The 21,938-nt window shown below is 35.7% G+C and overlaps 1 protein-coding gene across 1 annotated transcript; it reads left to right on the top strand.

Moving 5' to 3' along the window:
* The first annotated feature begins 19,537 nt into the window (after positions 1-19,537).
* LOC149828947 (arabinogalactan protein 23-like) lies at positions 19,538-19,720 on the top strand. The gene has a single exon (XM_090017371.1). The coding sequence runs from the start codon at positions 19,538-19,540 to the stop codon at positions 19,718-19,720; it is 183 nt and encodes a 60-aa protein (XP_089873497.1).
* Positions 19,721-21,938: the final 2,218 nt, after the last annotated feature.

Here is a 21,938-nt window from a genome sequence, read left to right as displayed (position 1 = left end):
CTTGTCCTTTAGTCAATATTTGTTGTTCTTATGTTGGTGTAATATGCTAGGGTTCACTATGTATAAGCATTAAAAGGGCTAAAGTAACCTATCATGGTTGTTGTAGCCAAGCAGCGATGGCATCTGAAAGTGCTAAAGTACACTAACGTAAGTCTGATTATACTGATTGAAAATCTATAGTGGTCTAAAAAAATATTACCTTAAAGAATTTGAGGCTTTGATGTTTCATAAAACCGAATATGCAACAGACTTATTGAGCCTCCAGTATAGTTATTTTTCAAACATAAACAAACAAGAAATATAGATAGATGTTAAGAATGATAATGTATAATCAATGTTATTTAGTGATGATGTTTACTTGAAAGTATGCAAAGTTAATGAATGAGATGAGCAATTAAACAAGGAGTAATTGATTAATAAAATGATGTAAATTTTTTGGAGAATGTGCATGTATTTTAGGGTCCATCTATCGAGCTAAGTCCCTTACTAATTATTCAACTGTCCTAAATAATGAACAATATTGATGTTGTACATGATCAATGGATCACTATAAAAGATATGGAACCATGTAGACAAAGAAGTGCTAGTGATCTTCATCGCAATAATTTGAATGACATGCAGTCTTCCTGGACACACAACAATGCTAGGGACAAGTTGTAATTTTGATGTAATTTACGATTGAGATATGAGTATGATATTTTGATGGTTAATCTTGAATGTTGAAAATACAAAAATAATGCATGCATGAAAGTAAATGAAGCAATAAATACAATAAATTTTGATTTAGTTGGTACAACCGAACAACCAATTAGTGGTAGAATCAATTATGTTGACAGTGAACAATCGAATGATATCGATGATAATGAGTATACCATGTCAATAAGAGAGGATGACGATAGTGATGACATGGGACAGATAAGGGCAGGTGGAAGTGATGCACTAATGGGATCCAAGAATGTGAACCCTTGGTTCTCATTCTTATATAATGAAGAACAATTGAAAATCATTAAAGTAGAGATAACTGGTTTGCATGAGTAATTGTGTAATAAAAGACTTAATTATTGTGAACAATTTTAATGGTTATCAACACACTCAAACGATTGAGAAATTGCTTTGGGCAAAAGGTTTAATAATCTAAAACATTGCCGCGAGTTTTTGAAAGATCATGTGATTAGAAATAACTATAAAGCAAAATTTTTAAAGAGTTGCAATAACAGAGCTATTGTTGTATGCACGAGGAACACGTACATATGATGATTGATTTCTCTTGAAAGATCGATTGCACAAAGGTACATAAAGCAAGTTTCTTTCAAGTGAAGATGTATGATAGTGAGCATACATGTGGTTAATCATTGATCAACCTTGTAGTTGAGAAAGTATCTTCTAAGTGGATTTCAAGTGTTATTCACAAACACACGCACGATAACCTGAACAAAACTCTAAGAAAAATCATGAATGATATCAGTCATGAGGAAAGTGTAGAAGTTACTTACAAATAAGCATGGCATGGATAAGAACACACTAAGATTACATTATATGGTTCATTCGAAGAGTCATTCAAGATGCTTCTCACCTATTTGGATCTTCTGATGAAGGCTAACCAATGATTAATATGGTATATTAAGACCGATCAGAAAGATCAATTTTAGTATATGTTATTATCCTTTCGGCCAACCATCGATAGATTTTTGAAAGGATGTCTTCTAATTCTTATGATAGATGACATGTTCTTAAAAGAAAGATACGTGTGTATATTATTGTCGGTTCATACTATTGATCCTTGTGGTGCGATATTTTTGGTAGCATTTACAATTATTGATAAGGAGTCTAATGATTTATGGGCATGATTTTTAAAATGTCTAAAACACGAATTCATACAATTCAATGAGTTAGACAAAGAGAAATATTGACAATTATCTCAGATAGGCATCTTGGTTTAAAGTATGTTGCCCTCCAGACATGGTCTATATGTTATGTTAGATTTTGCATGAAACATTTGACGGAGAACTTTTCGAAGAAATTTGATTCACCACTCAGTACACTTTGGTGGAGTGCAACTCAAGCAGCCAAGAAAGAACAATGCAATTATTTTCTTGACAAAATTAAAGAACAAAATATAGACGCATACAATTATGTTGTCACTGACGTGAAATTGAAACATTGGGCTAATGTCACTTTCCAATGAGAAGATATGGAAACTTAATATCTAATATAGCACAGAGCTTCAATTCGAGGATTCTCGCCATACATGACAACTCCTAATTCCACTTACTGAAAAACTTTGTCTCATACTGATGAAACCTTTTAAGAAAAGAAAGATTGTGAGGCACCGTAAAACATGCATTGTGGTACCTAAGGTAAAAGAAAAGATATAGGAACTAAAGACATAGGCACAACAAATATGTGTGCAAGTAGTGCATTGCCTCCGACAACGGTACAAAGCCCATGAGTGATCTCATAGTTACAATATTGATCTTCAGAGTCACTTTTGCTCTTATGAAGAGAGGCAAGTCAACAGAATTCCTTGCAAACATGTGATCACATGCATTTTGTATGAGGGCAACCTACCAAAGGATTATTGTGACAAGTTCTTCACATTTGAATCGTATCGAGTTGTATATAATCAATATCCATTCTTGTTGATGGCAAATAATGTCTCACACATCGCTCCACCTACTCTTATAGTTGTCTCTAAAATGTTCATGAAATCAAACAACGCACAATCGCACACATGAAGAAAACAATATTTAACGTGGTTTGGTGAATACACCTATGTCCACTGCTAAGAACTCACATACACTTCTTAACCATGTGCGAGATATTTCTCTTTATTTATAGTAGGGTTTACACGGTTTTCTTGAGATTCTAATGATCTCAAATTACAACAAATTAAGAAAATTTTCTTATTTTGTCCAACTCCTTCCTTGGTGTGTTTATCGTGTTCATCCTCTAGCTCACGATTGGGCTTATCCTCAACAGTCACCAAACATAGTAAGATACTTGAGTTGTTATATTTGGTCGACCTATCCATCTCATGTATGCCTTTCGCAATCTTACGACCTATCCATCTCATGTTTGTCTTCCGCAATCTTATCTTCTCATGTAGAAGAAGAATCGGGTCTCAACTCCCGATAGGACTATAATACTTTAACATCCTGGTAGGACTCTAATACTTTAACACCCCCCTCAAACTTAATGGGTTGGAATGAATGTTGAGTTTGGAACACAACCTCTTAAACTGGAGTTGAGGCAGAGGCTTTGTAAGAATATCAACAATTTGATTGGAAGAGTATATGTGACAAACAACTAATTGGCGAGTCTGAACCCTATCATAAACAAAATACACATCAATTTCAACATGTTTACTGCACTAATAGAACATTGGATGAGCCGCCATGTAAGTGGCACTAACAGTGTCACACCAAATGATAGGAATAGAGGTAGCGGAGAAACCAAGTTATTATAAAAAGAATTGAATCCACATGATTTCAACAACAGTATTGGCAACAGCTGGATACTCAACTTCAGTGTTGGAGCGAGCAACAATGACTTGCTTTTTGGAGCTCTAAGAAAGGAGATTTGGCCCAAGATAAACAACATATTCACCCATCAATTTGTGGTCATTGGGAAAATCAGCCCAATCAGAGAAGGCACTAAGAGATAAATCATGAGAGGGCTGAATAACCAAACCATAGGTAAGAGTACTCTTGACATAGCGCAGAATTAGTTTCACTGTTGTCCAGTGATCAATGGTAGGATGAGCCATAAACTGGAACACCTTGTTAACATTATAAGATAAATCAGGTTGTGAGAGTATAAGATATTGAAGGGCTCCAACGATGCTGCCGTAAAGACTTGGATCATGAAAGGCAACTCCCATACTAACAAAGAGGGAAATAAATAAGGAAAGAGGAGTGTTGCATGGTTTTGCTTCTGCCATATCAACTCGAGTTAACATATCAACAATATATTTCATTTGAGATAACATTAAACCCTGTTTGGAGGTTACAACCTCAATACTCAAGAAAAAGTGAAGATCACCAAGATCATTTACAACAAAGTTTCTGCTCAATTGGGAGACAAGAGTGAATAAAAGAAGAACAATTGCCAATAACCAAAATATCATCAACATAAATAAGGAGAAAAATGACTAACAAAATAGTTTTCAAAGTAAACAATGAAGTGTCTGTATGAGAATTTTGGAAACCCGAATGGAGAAGAGTATTACTTAGTCTATGGTACCAGGCTTGAGGCTCCTGTCTGAGGCCATACAAAGCTTTTTGAAGGCGACACACATGATTAGGAAATTGTGGATCTTAAAATCTGGGTGGTTGCTCCATATACACTACTTTACTAAGATCTCCATGTAAAAGGTAGTTTGAACATTCGACTACTTGATAGGCCAATGAAAACTTACCGCAAGAGTGAGGCCAATACGAATGGTAGTTGGATTAACAACATGACTAAAGGTTTCAAAATAATCAATGTATTCTTCCTGATTATATCCTTTGGCCACAATGCGAGATTTGTAATGCTCGAGGGTGTCATCTTCACGACATTTGACTATAAACACCATTTACAACCGATGACATGTTGTGAAGGACTTGGTGGAACTAAGGACCAAGTAGCATTATGATGTAAAACCTCAAATTCCTTAACCATGGCAGCCCGCCAGTGAGAACATTTGTTAGCTTGATGGAAAGTTTTTGGTTCCTCATCTTGAACACAATGAGTTAGGAGACTGATGGTAGAGGACGAGTGGTGGATAAGTAGACCTTAGGGATGCAAGTCCCATGTTGGGATCGGTTAATCATGGAGTGGGTCCGTAAGGGTTCGATTAGAAGTGGAGAAGTAATTGAATGGAGATGAGATATAGGATCAACCACATTGTCTGGAGAAGACTCAGATACAGGATCGGGCGATGGAAGAGGACTTGAGTAATCTTGACCAGTGTTTGGTTGAGAGGTGGCAGAAGTGGGCAGCCTAGATAAGGATGAAGAGGTCGGCTCAGTGGGTGTAGAGGTTGGTTAAATAGGGCCTAGAGATGGTAACATAGAGATAGGTGCAGATATAGGGTTGGTCAGGTTTTTAGAGGTTGGTAAATGAAATTTTTGGGAAGGGAAATGTCCTTCATCAAACATGACATTTTGTGAGATTAAAATTTATCCAGTAACAGGGTTAAGACACTGGTAACCTTGATGAGAAGGAATATAGTCAGGAAAACATGTTTTTCTGACTTGTAGTCTAGCTTGAGAGCGGTAAGGTCTCAGACAAGGGTAACATGAGCAACCAAAGACTTTCAAAAACTTGTGATCAGGTGGCCTTTTGAATAGGACTTGAAAGCGACTTTTGTTTTGGATTACTGTGGAAGGTACACAAGTATGTTAAAGGCAAAAGTCCAATATTTTGTCGGAATTCCCGTCTGACTCATCAAACTAAACTCAATGTCAACAATGTGATGGTGTTTTCTTTCCACTGCACTATTTTGCTCATGTGTGTGTGGGCATGAGACTCTATGGGTAATGCCACATTCTTGTAGAAATGGTGTAAGGGCCTTATACTCACCACCTCCATCAGTCTGTGTTTTCATTTTTTTTTCAAACAATGTTTCAACCTTTGCGTTGAAAATATAAAAAACATGAGCCACATCTTATTTATGAGCAATCATATAAATCCATGTAAATTTAGAGACAACATCAACAAAGTGCATATAAAAATGATATCTGCCCAGGCTAACTACTGGAGTTGGTCCCCACACATCGAAATAAATAATTTCAAAAGGTTTAGAAACTTTGTGAGAGGAATTATTAAATGGAAGAACATGGTTCTTTCCTTTTTAACATGCATCATACATCTTACTTATTCTATGACTATAAGGAAGACAATATTTATTCATCAAATTCTAAACTATACGTATGAAAAGATGCCCAAGTCGTTGATGCCATTGATCTATAGTTATTCTTTCTCCTATCATTGCTTTGATCTGCTCCTCTTTATTCACCTTAGGAATGCAGAGTTGATAGAAGCCTTCATGGCTCCATCCTTGAATGATTTTTGTTCTTGATGTACAGTCCTTTACACAATAATATTCAGGATAAAATTCAAAAACAACATTATTATTTTGGGCAAACTTATTAATGGGAATCAGATTTTGAGTAATATGCAGAACATAAAGAATATTTTTAAGAGTAAACTTCGAGTCATTAATAAAAAATTGAGAGGATCAAACGTTATGAATTTTCAAACCTATTTCATCACCTATTTTAACTAAATCCTTTCATTCATATGGAGTATGTAGAGAAAGAGAGTTGAGATCATGAACAATGTGATGAGATGCGCTTGAGTCAGGGTATCAATTTCCTTTTTCCAAGGTATTAGTAGAAGTCTCATATACTTGTGAAGGCATTTCATGAGACTCACTTGAATTCTTTTGGAGATTACGAGTTATCTGGAAGTAGTGTTTGGTTGTGTGGCCTGGTTTCTCACAATGTTGGCAAATGACATGTCTTGACTCACCATTGTCACCTTGTCCTCTAAATCGACCTCTATCTCTATAGCCTTGATAACTATCACCTTTGTTTGCTTGATAGGATTTAGTCTAACCATAATTACTTTGTTGTTGAGTAAGATTAGCAGTTGGATTAACAATTTGTCCTTCTTGATTCAAATCAACTATTTGAGCTTCTTAAACAAGCAAAAGACTATGCAACTATTCTATAGAAATAGGCTCCCTCTTTGTTGAGATAGATGTTTTGAAAGTACTATATTCTTGTAAAAGACCTCTCAACAAGTGTAAGGCCATATCCTCATCATTCAAAGGATGAGAGGCTATATATCATTCAGGCTTTTTGAAAGTATTCATCAATTGTTTTAATTACTTTCTTTAAGTTATGCAACTAATCTTTCAGCTGAAGCACCTTGGATCTAGATTGTGCTGCATAGGTGTTTTTGAGAGATTTCAGACCTCATACGAGGATTTGAGTGCAATAATTTGAGTATATATGGGTTCAAATAATGAGGAGATTATTCAAATCAACAAAAGTTGGTCATGCCTCAACCATGCTACGTAGTCTGGGTTCACAGATTGTGATTTTTTATCATCTGATAAAACAAATTTATTTGAGCAAGGTTTGGATTTGTCAATGAACCTATATAAATCATAAGAAAGCAATAAGGGAGTGAATTGTGACTCCCAAAGCAGAAAATTATCTACTATTAATTTGGTGTTCAAAAAATCTTGCAAGCTTGCCAGAGTGGGCACCATAGGTAGAGAGATTGAACTTATCTAAGATGTCGATGAGGAAGTAACTATTGTGTGAGGGATCAAGATGCTCGTTGATCAGAAAGAAATCATTGACCTCACAACGTTTGAAATCTGATTGCTTGAAAATTTGTAGGGCTCACCACTTGCAGATCAGAAAGTGCAGAACATGCCACCTGTTAATCTTTGTGCGCACGGAATAAGGTCATATATAATATCAGCATCATGGCTCTGATACCATGAAAACATTCATGAAATTGAATGACGCATAGTCACACACATGAAGAAAATAATATTTAATGTGGTTTAGTGAATACACCTACATCCACGGCTAAAAACTCACACACACTCCTTAACTGTGTGTAAGATATTTCTCTTTATTTATAGTAAGGTTTATACGATTTTCTTGAGATTCTGAGTAAGATTTTAATGATCTCATATTACAATGAATTAAGAAAGTTTCCTTGTTTTGTCTAACTCCTTCCTTGGTGTGTTTATTGTGTTTATCCTTCAGCTCATGATTGGGTGTATCCTCAATAGTCTCCAAACATGGTAAGATACTTGAGTTGTTACAATTGGTCGTTCAATCCATCTAATGTTTGTCTTTCGCATTTTTATCTTCTTGTGTAGAAGAAAAACTGGGTCTTAGCTCTTAGTAGGACTCGAATACTTTAACATGTCTATCCACCAAAAGTGGTTCGCAAAGTAGAGTGACCTAATGTTAATAGACAGAGAACGAAATGCAAAAAGGTTGTGCCATACAAGTGTAGTGTATGTGGTGAGGTTGGCCACAATAGGCTGAAGCACAAATAACAATATGTATATATACGTAGTATTGTTTAATTAATTGCTTCTTCATGTGTATTTTCAGTGTTGTTTAATTAATTGCTTTTTTGTGTATAGATCTAGTATTTTTTAATTAATTACTTTTTTGTGTGTAAGTCTAGATAGTTTAAGATGTATAGCAGTACACATTCTCGTACTACGAAGGAATTCAAATAGCCTCAAAGTTTGAACAACAATGAACAATCGATCATACATCAAGTATAATCAATAGCTTGGATTCATGTGTATATTTGGTATTAATCGTATACAATTTATTTTGTTGTTAAGAACATATTAATAAGAAAAGAAAAACTCTAAAAAAACACCCCAGAGTCGAAAGAGTATGAGTTTGGCAAAAAAACTCTCTTGGCAAGTGACGTAAGTATTTGTTTTGCATGTTCTTTTATTTATTTTTTTGTTACGTTTGCATGTTATTTTGTTTGTTATTTTGTTATAACGCTAGATTTACTATGTAGCATCTAGCAAGATTCGTAGAAATACTCCAACTGGCTCACAATGAGGATAGAGAATGAAACAACTTGTCGAAGACCCTTTACCTTACCCCGTATTGTTTTTTGAGTCCCAAAAGCGAAGTTTATATTTTTTTACTACCAATTAATACAAACGAACTGATAGACCTTATTTGTTCATAGCAAATGGTCGCAATTAAAGGGCAGTGAGGTGGGACAACTAATTACTTTGAGAGCAACAACTTGCCGTATCATTTCATTGATGCTGACAAAGTATGTTTTTACACAACTTTGCACAATGACTTATAAATAAATTCTCACATGCACAATGATACCCTAGATTTATATTGCGACTCTTAATTTCTTTCAACTAGGGTAACAAGTACTGGGTTCTTTGAAAAATGAACATGAAGGAAAATGACTTTAAGCTGTATAATTTCATGTCAAATACATATTTAGTAGATAAAAACTTTAAACAAATAGTACGATAACATAACTTACTCAGTAATGTACTTGTTTTTTTGTGTATGTTTGTTATCTCTTTTTTGTGCATGTGTTGCAGGTTCATTATTTTTTATTGCAATTAGGGTTTGATTGTTATAAAGATCGGATGACGCAGACCATGAAGGGTATTCCTCAATAAGAGAATGCGTAATTACTTTGCATTTGTTTGTTAACTCATTTTGTATATGTATATATTTTTTACTTGGTATTTTCTCATTTTACAGGTATATTTGTCATAGAGTATATGGAGTACTTGGCAAAAACTGAAGATTGAACTTTATGGAGGTATGCATTTATATGTCAATTGTTCACTAGTTTGAGATGTTTGATGTAATTAGTTATTACTAATAAAGGGTATTTTCAACTAGATGTCACAAATATATGGAATTGTACGATCAAGTTCTACAAGCACAAGAAGAAAAGAGCTTTCAATGATGCGAAAGATAATAAAAAGGCAGAGACATCAGTTAGAGAGATGTAAGAAGAGTTTGTCCAGCTAGTTGAGTTGTGGATAATTATGCACCTTTGTGATATATTAAGTTAAACTTATATTTGTAATTGGATGGATGAAGTTAAACTTTGTAATTAAATGAAAGTTAAGCTTTAAGTTAAAGTTTGTTGTAACTTTGTAATGAATGCCATGTATTGAATGTAACTTTGTAATTATTAAACTTCAAGTTATTTGATTTCTTGCAAACCAACTATATTTAGTTCTATGTTAATCATTTTGACTTGTCTATCAAAACTATCAGATTTTTTCTATCAGTAGGATATTTTCAAATATACTTCATGGGATTTTAGAATATATATGCAAAAAGTATGATATATGCAAATGAGTTGAAAATAGTTGTCGAAAGAGAAGCTGGATGGGGACAAAAGACAAAAAAAAAACCTAAATTATGTGAAAATAGGTAGGTTGAGGGCCACAACAAGTTTATATATAATTTGAAAATTCTGCAAAAAATAAGAAATATAGCATATTATTATAATTTTATAAATATTTAAGTATGATATTTGTGACAAAAGAAGATTCACAAATAACTTTATGTGAGAACATCCACTATATGTGAATAAGTAAGATATTTGTGAATTTAGTGGTAAGTGGAGTTTCACATATAAATATATGTGATTTCTGAAAGTATATGCAAAAAATAAGATATTTGCGAATTTAGTAGTAAGTTTCACGGATAGACCAAGAATAAAGGAACCCATGTGGTAAGCGGAGTCTTGTGCCAAGCTGAAGGCCCAGGTTCGAATCCCTCTGCCACATGGAGCTTAGAACGTATCTGGTAGGAGTCTGCCTAACCCCAGCTTGCCTTTAAAAAAAAAAAAGAATAAGGAACGCACCCATGGGAACATCATATAACGTCCTTTTATTTAGAAAAGTGCTGAAAGACCCCAATGAGCGGGTAGCTTTAGTGGAGAGATTACAGTCTTCCGATGAAAGGAGGGAGCTGATGTCTCCCATTAAGCACCATGAACCAGCCCACACCATCACCAATATGATTTAGTTCAGCCCATAAACCCGTTAGAACCTTCTCTTTTTTGGTATGTTGACAACTGACAAGTTTTGGTGCATTTATGACCATCGAGTTTTTCATCACCAGATAATCATGCTTACTTGTTGGAATCGAATGATCCAAACACCAAATCCACACTAAATTAATGGACCATGTAGATCACATTTACAAAGTTAAAGATGCAAGAGTTAACAAAAAGCTAAAAGATGAAATTTGTTTAGTTTGTTCATATAAACACTTTTATATATATATATATATATATATATATATATGGTGCTTCTATGGTGGTACACACTTGATTTACATATATCTAAGCTCAATCGTTGGATCATGTTTAACAAATTGTATTTAGTATTTTCATGTGTTAAAGTTGACTCTAATATGATGTTTTATATCATTTTTAAATCACCCTTACTTTCATGAATTTTGAGTCATTGATTTTCACCATCTCAAAAATAAAATCTTATAGTGTATTAAACTTGATAAAGCCATGTAATATACTAAGTAATGCTAAATACATGTTTGTTGTCATTTTTACCACTTAATTGCTAGATCTATGCAAACAAGAAAACCACTATATATTTTCACACACACACACACACACATATATATATATATAATGTTGGCTATACTTCTTAATTTCAAACCCACAAGTGAAAAACTCTAATTATTTTTGCAGATCTGATTCCTCAAGTGTGATCTACATATTTCTGTTAATAGAAACTGTCCCTTGAATCATGTTTTTCTGACAAGTATGTCAAGATTTTTTGGGAGTTCAAAAATCAATGCCCTGTAACAGATTTTCAAAGCCCTAAAAAAATGTATTTTTATTTGGAAAAATGTGATGCAAGGTTCGATTCCTACTTTTTATGCTGAGTGCATCCATGGGGTCAAATTTGGTCAAAACAACTTTTATAAGTTTCAATGATAAGGGCTTCGGAACCTCATACTCAATATTTTCTTCTCTCTCTCTCTCTCTCTCTCTCTCTCTCTCTATATATATATATATATATATATATATATATATATAACGCAAGTGTTTTTTTCTCAATCTAACCTCATAGATGTGTTCTGCATGGTCAATTTAGTGGGGATCGACCTTTGGATCATGTTATTTCGACAATTAATCGGAAAACTATATAAAAGTTGGATTCTAGTAATCCAAAAGCCGTTTTCCACTAACTAAAATATGTAGATCATATCTACAGTGTTAGGTGTGACAAAGAACAAAAAATAAATAAAGAATACAAATTGTGGTGTTTGCTAAGTTAATTGTATTTACAATGACTGTAGCAAACTTTATACACCTTTATTTGCATAGATCTAGCCATCAAATATTTGATCTCATCATAGAGACATCTCCAATATGATCTATTTACAATGTTAATAGGTTTAATAATCTCCAATATAACAAAAGACTCAATTTCAAGGTAGTGAAAAACCAATGGATCACAATTAATGAATGCAACCCCAAACATCATGTAGTTGGTCCCTCGTAGCACCTTACACCATGCATGGCAACTGTATGCTTCTTGGAGGACTTCCAAAAAATTAAATATTAAGTATCGGCTTGTAAACCATATGCAGTCCATACATGACTGTTCCCTTGAGATACCTTATAATACATTTTGCATGACACCAATGTGCTTGACTTGTAGCCACCACAACACAGCACTGGATTAGCGACGACCACATTCCGTCGCTAATCCATCGCTAACCGACTTAGCGACGGATTAGCGACGACGAGGCGACGGAAAACTTACGTCGCAAATTTTTCGACGCTAACTGGCGACGGAATAAATCTGTTGCCAGTTCTGTCACTAATTGCGACGGAATAACGAACGACGTATTTCGTCGCCAATCCGCCGATACTAAACGGCGACCTCGGATTGGCGACGGATTTACATCCGTCGCTAAGCCGTCGCTAGATTTATATGCATAGCGACGGAAAAATCTGTCGCTAATCCATCACAAACACAAACAAAAATAAAAAAAATTATTTGAAAATTAAATATCAAGAACGGTACAATTTATATTTCCTATACAATTTATATTTCCTGTAAATAAAAAACAAAGTACACATAAAATTTCATATAAAAGGAATCTACAACAATTAATCATTCCACCTTAAAATTAACAAGTTTAATTATTTATAATTCAACAATTACAATTTCGAAAAAAAAAAAACTTCTTCAACACAGTTCTCTAATCATCGCCAAGATTTTGTGCGTCTTCTTGTTCATTGTCTTGATCTGTCATTTCAGCTCCGCTACGCTGATTATCGCTAGCAGCCTACACAAGAAAAGAACAGTCAGTATTGATAAACAAAATATAATGAAATAAATTATACACTATATGTGATTCTATCATATGCTCATATGTGTTCTAAGGCAGTATGTGATTATATCATGCTCATATGTGTTCTAAGGCAGCTATAAAAACTCTATATGTGATTCTACTATGCTCATATGTGCTCTAAGGCAGGCAAAAAGCTATATATGTGATTTGATCGTGCTCATATGTGTGCTAAGGCAGTCAAAAAATTGAATATGTGATTATAACATGCTCATATGTGTTCTAAGGCAGTCAGAAAAACTCTATATGTGATTCTATCATGCTCATATGTGCTCTAAGGCAGGCAAAGCAAAAAACTTTATATATGATTCTATCGTGAATGATATATGTTCTAAGGCAGTAAAAAAACTCTATATGTGATTTTGGCATGCTCATATGTGTTTTAAGGTAGTCAAAAAACTGAATATGTGATTATAACATGCTCATATGTGTGCTAAGGCAGTCAAAAAATTGAATATGTGATTATAGCATGCTCATATGTGTTCTAAGGCAGTCAAAAAAACTTTATATGTGATTCTATCATGCTCATATGTGCTCTAAGGCAGGCAAAAAACTTTATATGTGATTATAGCATGTTCATCTGTGCTCTAAGGCAGGCAAAAAACTCTATATGTGATTCAATCATGCTCATATGTGCTCTAAGCCAAACAAAAAGTTATATATTGATTCGATTATGCTCATATGTGTTGTAAGGCAGTCAAAAACTGAATATGTGATTATACTTAAGAGGGACCTGCAATCGAAGATCCCCTGTTCAGGAAAAAACTGTTGAACTCATCTCAGAGAACGTCGGCGACGGTTTCATGGAAGTAGTCACGCAGTATGTTCTTAACGATCTGGCGTACATCTTCCTTGCATCATTTTCTTCAACCGTAGTTGCGAAGCGATTTGAAGACTACAGATATTTTCAGAAAGTTAGTAGACATGACTAAAAAAAATTAAATATGAAACACATTAACTATGAGAAACAACTGTATATCGTGAATGAGGACCACAATTTGTCTAACACCTCCTTTGGATACTCTTTCCATTGAGCAACCGGTCCTGGTAGATGTTGAAGAAGTGAATTCCTAATCTCATATACTACTTCTTGTGGCTCAAACCTCGTGCTGCACATAAATTGGTACACAGTAAATATCAATATAAAATATTTATAAGATATGCAATAATTGAAAACGAAATACTTACGGTCGATTATCGATATACACTATTCGAATGAGTCTTCTTGTGCCAGACTGAGAAGACCTTGCTTCCTGTGTTGCCTCCTGACTTATGTGTTCAGCTGGTGTAGGTGGGTCGTGTACAGACGAAACATCATCTGTAAAAAATACGTTAGAAATTCTCAGAATGCGCATTTGAACTAATCAAGCATCAAATTAGTTAAATGATATACCTATCACAGGAGCCCGTGAAGATGAAAGTTGGGTCTGACTGCCACTGGATGAGCGACCACTGTAACCTCCACGAACCATATTCTAACAAATAACATATGTCATACAATACATTCAAATAATTTGCATCAAGTATTATAATACATTCAAGTCATTTGCATCAAGTATTGCAATAATTCAAATCATTCGCATCAAGTATTGCAATACATTTAAATAATTCGAACAAGTATTACAATACATTCAAATCATTCATATCAGGTACTGCAATGCATTCAAATCATTCACATCAAGCATTGCAATGCATTCAAATCATTCGCATTAAGTATTATAATGCATTCAAATAATTCAAATCATTCACATCAAGTATTGCAATGCATTAAAATAATTCAAATCATTCACATTAAGTATTGCAATGCATTCAAATCATTTATATCAAGTATTACACTACATTCAAATAATTCAAATCATTCACATCAAGTATTGCAATGCATTCAAATCATTTGTATCAAGTATTACAATACATTCAAATAATTTAAATCATTCACATCAAGTATCGTAATAGAACTCATTCATTCGCATCAAGTATTACAATACATTCAAATAATTCAAATTATTCACATCATTTATTGCAATGCATTCAAATCATTCATATCAAGTATTACAATACATTCTAATAATTCAAATCATTTACATCAAGTATTACAATGCATTCGAATCATTCTTATCAAGTATTATAATATATTCAAATAATTCAAATCATTCATATCAAGTATTGTAATAGAACTCATTCATTCTCATCAAGTATTACAATACATTCAAATAATTTAAATCATTCACATCATTCATTGCAATGCATTCAAATCATTCGTATCAAGTATTATAATACATTCAAATAATTTCAATGTGAAGTTCTGATGAGTACGATCAAAGTGCTTCCAAGCTTCAACATCAACAGGATGCGTGATCTTGTTTTCATCGTGTCAAACTTTATTTGCATGTCATCTCATGTGTTTAGCTATCCTTGAAGACATATACAATCGTTGCAATCTAGGAGTGATAGAAAAGTAGCGGAGCGACTTGTATGAAACTTCTTTTGATCTCGTGTTACCATTGCCTCTTGTCTTTGACTTGAACCGAGGATGCCCACATGACGGGCATGATATATTGTTTTCCTTCTCCTTGAAATACAACATGCAGTGATTTGGACAAGCATTAATCTTTTTGTAACCCATACCTAGAGCGTTGACCATAACTTTCGCACAATAGAAATTTTGTGGTAATTTCTCATCTTTGGACAACATACTCTTCACAATCATGCACAAACGGTCAAAACATGATTGACTCAAATTATACTCGGACTTCAAATTCATTAGTTGAAGAACTGCAGACAAGATAGTGTGACTCTCGCAACTGTTCCAAAGTGGCTCATCAGCATCTCTAAGTAAATCATAAAATTTATTAGCTGCATCATTTGGTGATTCTTTATCTATGGCAGTTCTTACATCACTAGAACTCATAACAGAACCCAATTCTGTTCTTGCGGCATCAAATATCAAATCCGTATATGGATTATTGTGCACCACATTCACCCGTGCATCAAAATCGTTTCAAAATTCTTCTCCATGAAATATTCAGTTCTGATAAACACTCACAAAACCCTTCATGTATAGGTGATGTCTAACGCCATAAGGTTCTACAAATCGATTATTCTTACAAATCTTGTAAGGACACCTAATCCGACCTGTGGGATCCACTGTACTGACATTTGCCATTGCAAATTCAATAAAACTTTCGACATCATCCATATATTCATGCGATAACTCATTGTTCACTATCCTACGGTACATCCATTCACGGTTTGCAGTCATTTTCTTATGATGTTACGAATAATAACCTAACGAATTAAAAGAGAACCATCAGAATGCTATGATAAAGAAAATATCAAATTTATCATGCAATATATGATGTCATACAATAACAAGAATTATGATGCATACATTGATAACTTAATATTTTCATGTGCAAACTATTAATGACACAATACAATCATTTGAAGCATGCTTTTATTATACAATTTTACATGGAAAACACATTAAATTGAAAGTAACTGCATGCAAGCATGAATACAATTACATCAAACATTGCAATAAATCGTAATCATTCATATCAAACAAATGGCAAATATGTACATGCAGCAAATACACTTCAATATTCAACTAACTACTACCATGCCTAGCATGGACTCCGTACTCCAAAAATAAGAACACTTCCATATTCATACATTAAAATCATGCTAAGCATGATTTCCGAACTCCAACAAAGCAACCCTAAATATCAACAACTAAGTGAATGTGTGAAAAATAAAGTGTTACATCTAATAAATTAAATAACATGTGATACGCTTGCATCACTTATTCACCACGGGTATTTACCCGATTTACATTATTTTTTTCACTTACTTACCATGGGTGGCTGAGTACAAGCGGGTTTCGTTGAGAAATCTGCAAAAAACAATGTTTTAAAATGAAGTCACCACAAAAAAAAAACTGAGGCAAAATAAAACATTTTGCATAGGCCTTGAGAAGCTCAATACCTAATGACCTACCGAAACCGCAGGGGGTCGACCTCCTATCGGAACAGCAGTGGGTCGACCCCCTGACGAAAATCGTAGGGGGTTGACCTCTGCGTTTTGGCAAGGGAGTCGACCCCCTGCCGGAACAGCAGGGGGTCGACCCCCTTCCGAAACATAGGGGGTTAACCCCCTGCCTTTCAAACCCCTTACCGGAACGGGGGTCGACCCCATGCATGTTCCAGCAAAGGGTTAACGCCCTGCCTTTCCGGCAAGGGGTTAACCTCCTGCCGGAACAGGCAGAAAGTCGACCCCCGTTCCGGCAGGGGGTTAACCCCCTGCCGGAACGGGGGTCGACCTCTTGCCTGTTCCGGCAGGGGGTGGGTTAACCCCCTGTCGGAAAGGCACGGGGGTTAACCCCTTGCCTGTTCCGGCAGAGGGTTAACCCCCTGGCAGGGGGTTAACCCCCTGCCTTTCTCCGGGCGAACGTCAGGACGGGCGTACCTTTCTCCGGGCGAACGGCGGGAGCAGCGACAGCGGGCGAACGGCGGGAGCAGCGACAGCGGGCGAACGACAAACGTCGGAAGCGGGCGAACGGCGGGAGCAGGAGCAGGGAAAGAAGAAAAGGAAAAGAGGTTTGGGAATAGGTTTATCGATAATTAGCGATGGATTAGCGACGAATTAATTCCGTCGCTACTCCGGTGTACACAAAAATTAGAACATAGCGGCGAAATATATTTTGTCGGCAATTCCGCCGCACCATAGCGATGGAAATTTGTCTGTCGTAAATCTGTCGCTACTTAGCGACGGCTTTTGTGAGGGGATACATTCTGTCGCTATTTTCGTAAATTTCATTGATTATAGCGACGGATATATGTCTCTCGGTAATCCGTCGCTAAGTAGCGATGGAATAATTCCGTCGCTAATCACCTATTTTTTTGTGGTGAGCATGCATAAATTGACATACCTTGTTCATAGCATATATATAGGCAATGTAATGTAATGTATTCCACTGCCCTGGCAATGCTACGATAACGTGTTTCATCTTCTAATGGTCCTCCATCGTATTTGGACAAGTTTATATTCACAACTGTTGGGGGGTACTTAAAGGTTTGGCTTCGAATGTGGACAAGGAATGAACTGTTTTAATTTTGAAATGTTTATTGACAGTTTTTGGTTAATCTAAATCCACTGATTTGTTTATTATTGCTTGTTTACTGGAAAATGTGTCTTGCATCAAACTATTTCAGTAAGAAAACCTTAAAATTTTATTATAAAATTTAGATGCCATATATATTGATTTTAGATTCCTTTATAAATATATATAAATGAAAAAGACTGCCTAATCTAACAGATGGTTTTGCACTAAATAAATTATAGAGATTACATTTGTCGGATTTGATTTTTCAAACATATAAATGTTAAAACATTGAAAATTAAAACTCTCTATTCTTATCCACACCATAAGGTACTAGGAGGACCTCTCTCTCTCTCTACTGGAGTATGAACTAAGAATTTCGTGAATTTTTTGATGTTTTTCTTAAATCTCACCATATAAATGCAATCTACATGCTCGGTTTTATGGGGACTAGCTGTCGGATCAGCGGATCACGATGCATAAGCAGTATCTTTTAAGGCTTGAAATTTGCCGGCTCAGGATTCTCATAAATATTCGAGTATCCAAAAATCTTATTTATTCGTACAAAATATAGATCTGATAGACTCGGTTCCTAGCAAACAGACTGTGTCGAACCCATCTGCAGGGTCGGACTTGCAAAAAAAAGTGTTGAAAACACCTAATTCATACTCTGTTAAGCATATTTCTAGTAAACATATTCTAGTGACGTATATTTATATAGTGTTCACATTATATGATGTTGCATCATTCATCGCCCACAAAACCACTCATCTTGGCATTTCTCAAGATGGGTGTGATCTCCATCTCGAGAAATATTGAGATGGGTGGTTGTCAGGGGCAACAGCAGCCCTGTATAGCTGCATAAAAAAATGCCGTCATATATATATATATAGTAATGCACTGGTTTCTTGCTCTGCCTCATTAGGGTCTTTCAAAACTCATAGTTTTTTGTGTTTTTTTTTTACATTTATCACCATGTCACCATAAATGTGAACTATAGGCTTGGTTTAGTGGAATCTGCTTTTGGATCACCGAAATCTAACCTGTATACAGGTTTTCCGGTGGTCCAAAATCAATGACTACGAAGGCATCAATTTTTCTGGTCTCATAAAAAAATGTATATATATATATATATATATATATATATATATATATAGAGAGAGAGAGAGAGAGAGAGAGAGAGACTTCGTTAACCCGTAAGAGTCGGATCCCTATTGCTGTAAAAGTTCCCTGAGCTATTTTGGCAGGAATAAGAGAAGCCCCTCCTCCTTGGGAATCGGTCTTTTCCATTGCGTTTTCGTTGGCCATGCAAGCACGTGAGGACACCTCTGCGGAGAAAACCAAATCAACCACCCGAAATTGGAGGGATTGCCCAGTGCATTCCCTGTATAAAACCCCCTCACGGGCTCCCTTTACCTCCAGGCCTGCTAGAGATCACAAAGAGCTTTGCATATTCTCTCTCTCTTTCTCTTCCCGGCGCAAGAGCTTTTCTTATCTCCCAAACATGGACATGAGGAAAATCTCTTGCGCCCTCCTCTTCGCCGCCGCTGCAGCCAGCTCCGCGCTCGCCGCGGATATTAGCGCACCGGCGCCAGCGCCCACCAGCGGATCAATGAACGTTGCGCCTGTCATGGGGTCGCTAGTAGGAGCCTCTCTCCTGTCTTTCTTCGCATTCTACCTGCAGTGATTTAATTTCACAGCAAACATCAAAGAGGAGGAAGCGTGAAGATGAAGGCAGAGAAAAATAAATGAATGTCTTAAGGATGAAATAAGTGTCATGTAATTCTTCATCTCATTCTCCTTAAGATTGGTCCTTCACATGAAGAACAATTGTAACTTGGATCCGTTTGTTTTATTCATGCTGGTGCAACAATAAAGCTCTGTTTGATTAAGAACTCCTGTTATATCATTTATGTTTATAATTTTTTTTTATGACGTGGGACCCTCGCCAAGAAAACCCCCGGTGGGCCCCCCACGACTCCTCTGCCTTACATGATCCACCTCTAAAAGCTAGAGACACACCCGTACGCCAGCAGGGTTTGATCCGGCATCTTCATCTCAATGCCTTGACAACCACCCTGCTGGACATGCTAGTGAACCCACGGTAGTTTATGTTTATAATTAATTTATGACTTAGAAGCTCCACCTTCCTGGCTAGGGATAACCATGGTTTGTCACCTAACATGGGAAGGCCATGGTTCGAAACCCACATGGGGCGTCCCTCACTGCAAGGTCAAAGCTAAGTGAAATTCCCAGTTAGCAGGGAGGACCTCAAGAGTTTCACCGAGGGTCTGACAATGCATGGCCAGTGATTTGGGGGAGGAGTGTTTGGAGAGATTATTTTCTTAACCTAACCGAAAAAAAAGGACTCTAGCTTGTGTATGCAGGTGGACACGGGTTCAGGTACTAGATTTTGGGGTGCAACTGGAAGTAGGGCTGCAAACGGATTGGATATGATCCGATGTCCGATCCCAGTCCAACATGTTTTTTTCAAATCCTTTAAGTAAAATCCGAATATAGATTCGGATCTGTTCAATCGGGTCTCTTTCGGATTCGGGTCAAATTTGGATCAGCATTTTAAGTTAGATCTAGAGTTGATCCAAATCAAAATCGAACCCAAATGCATTTTTTATATGTAAAAAGCTTGTTTTGTTCTTTTTTTTTTAATCCAGTTTTACCAGACACATTTTGGATTCAGATTTAATCTAACCTCCTTGGATCCAGATTCGGATCTATTGTTTGCATTTTGGATTCAGATCTTGCAGTATCCTGACAGAATCTGACCCGTTTGCACCCCTAACTCAAAGCTCAAAACCCACCCAAGTAAATGAGCCCAGTCAATATATGGGTAAAAGAGAATGTCATGGAGGCCAACCATCCCAGCCCATAATAATCATAATATATAAATATATAAAAGCAGAAACAAGGGTGGCCCGTGCCAAAAAAATTTATTTTTTTATATTCTTTAAATGACAACTCCAGTATGTGTTCTAGGAATGTAGTTAATTATTTGTTAGGGCATGCATATATTAAAAAAAACAAAGTGTTACCTACATATCATAATTTTTAAAAGCCTTTTAGGAGTTTCTTTGGGGATGGAAATGGGTCGGATCTAGGATAGAGGTTTTGCAATTTTTGACTGTTTGAAATCCAATTCTTCCTTCTATTTAGTTGTTCCAGATCAAACCCATTTGCATCCCTAGGTTGAGGTGGCCCTGCCAGACATTTACATCACCAAGAAGGCGATAGTTGGCATTGCAAGCTAAGATCAACACGGCTAGGTCTCTAATCCCGGATGCAGTTTCTGTGTTATAAAAGAAAGAAAGAAAATTTAGATAACTCCATTAATGACAGCTTTAGATATCACCAACCCTTTAAAAAATTGCGCATGTGTGCGTCTTTGTAATTTCCAAATAATTTTTTATATTTTCGAATATGATCCAATAGCGAAGAGGGAACATGGATCCCATCATTTGAAATAGGATAGGTTCCATCATACATTCAATCCTAGCCATCCAACATTCAATCCCAATGATAAAGTAACAAAGTACTTTTAGGATAATTTTTAAGTTTCCACATAATTTCAGCAAAATTCATTTGCATCTAAGGCTATGTTTGGGAGAAGGGTATAGGAGGAGTTGGGAGGGTGTTGGAGATGGTTACATTATGTAATTTGGAATGTGTTTGGGTGAGGAAAGTGGAGGGAAGAGTAAATGTCGGTTGGGAGTAGCCAACACTAAATACAAAAAAAAAATCAAATTTTAATTCCTCTAATAAAGAGGAAGTATTTACAACTTCTTGGATCACAAAGATTCTGATGAGTTCCAAAATTTCTGATAGTTCAAAATTTTTACCTTATTTACCTCAATAAATCCTATATTCACCTATTTTACCCCATTATTAAC

Source organism: Nuphar pumila, chromosome 9 (genome assembly GCF_984573655.1).
Source record: "Nuphar pumila chromosome 9, dmNupPumi1.hap1.1, whole genome shotgun sequence".
Classification (NCBI taxonomy): Eukaryota; Viridiplantae; Streptophyta; class Magnoliopsida; order Nymphaeales; family Nymphaeaceae; genus Nuphar; species Nuphar pumila.
Note: the sequence above shows the minus strand (reverse complement) of the source record. Positions and strands in the feature narration are given on the sequence as shown.

Excerpts from the sequence above, each read along its gene's own strand:
- LOC149828947 (XM_090017371.1), top strand. The coding sequence starts at position 19,538 with ATGGACATGAGGAAAATCTCTTGCGCCCTCCTCTTCGCCGCCGCTGCA.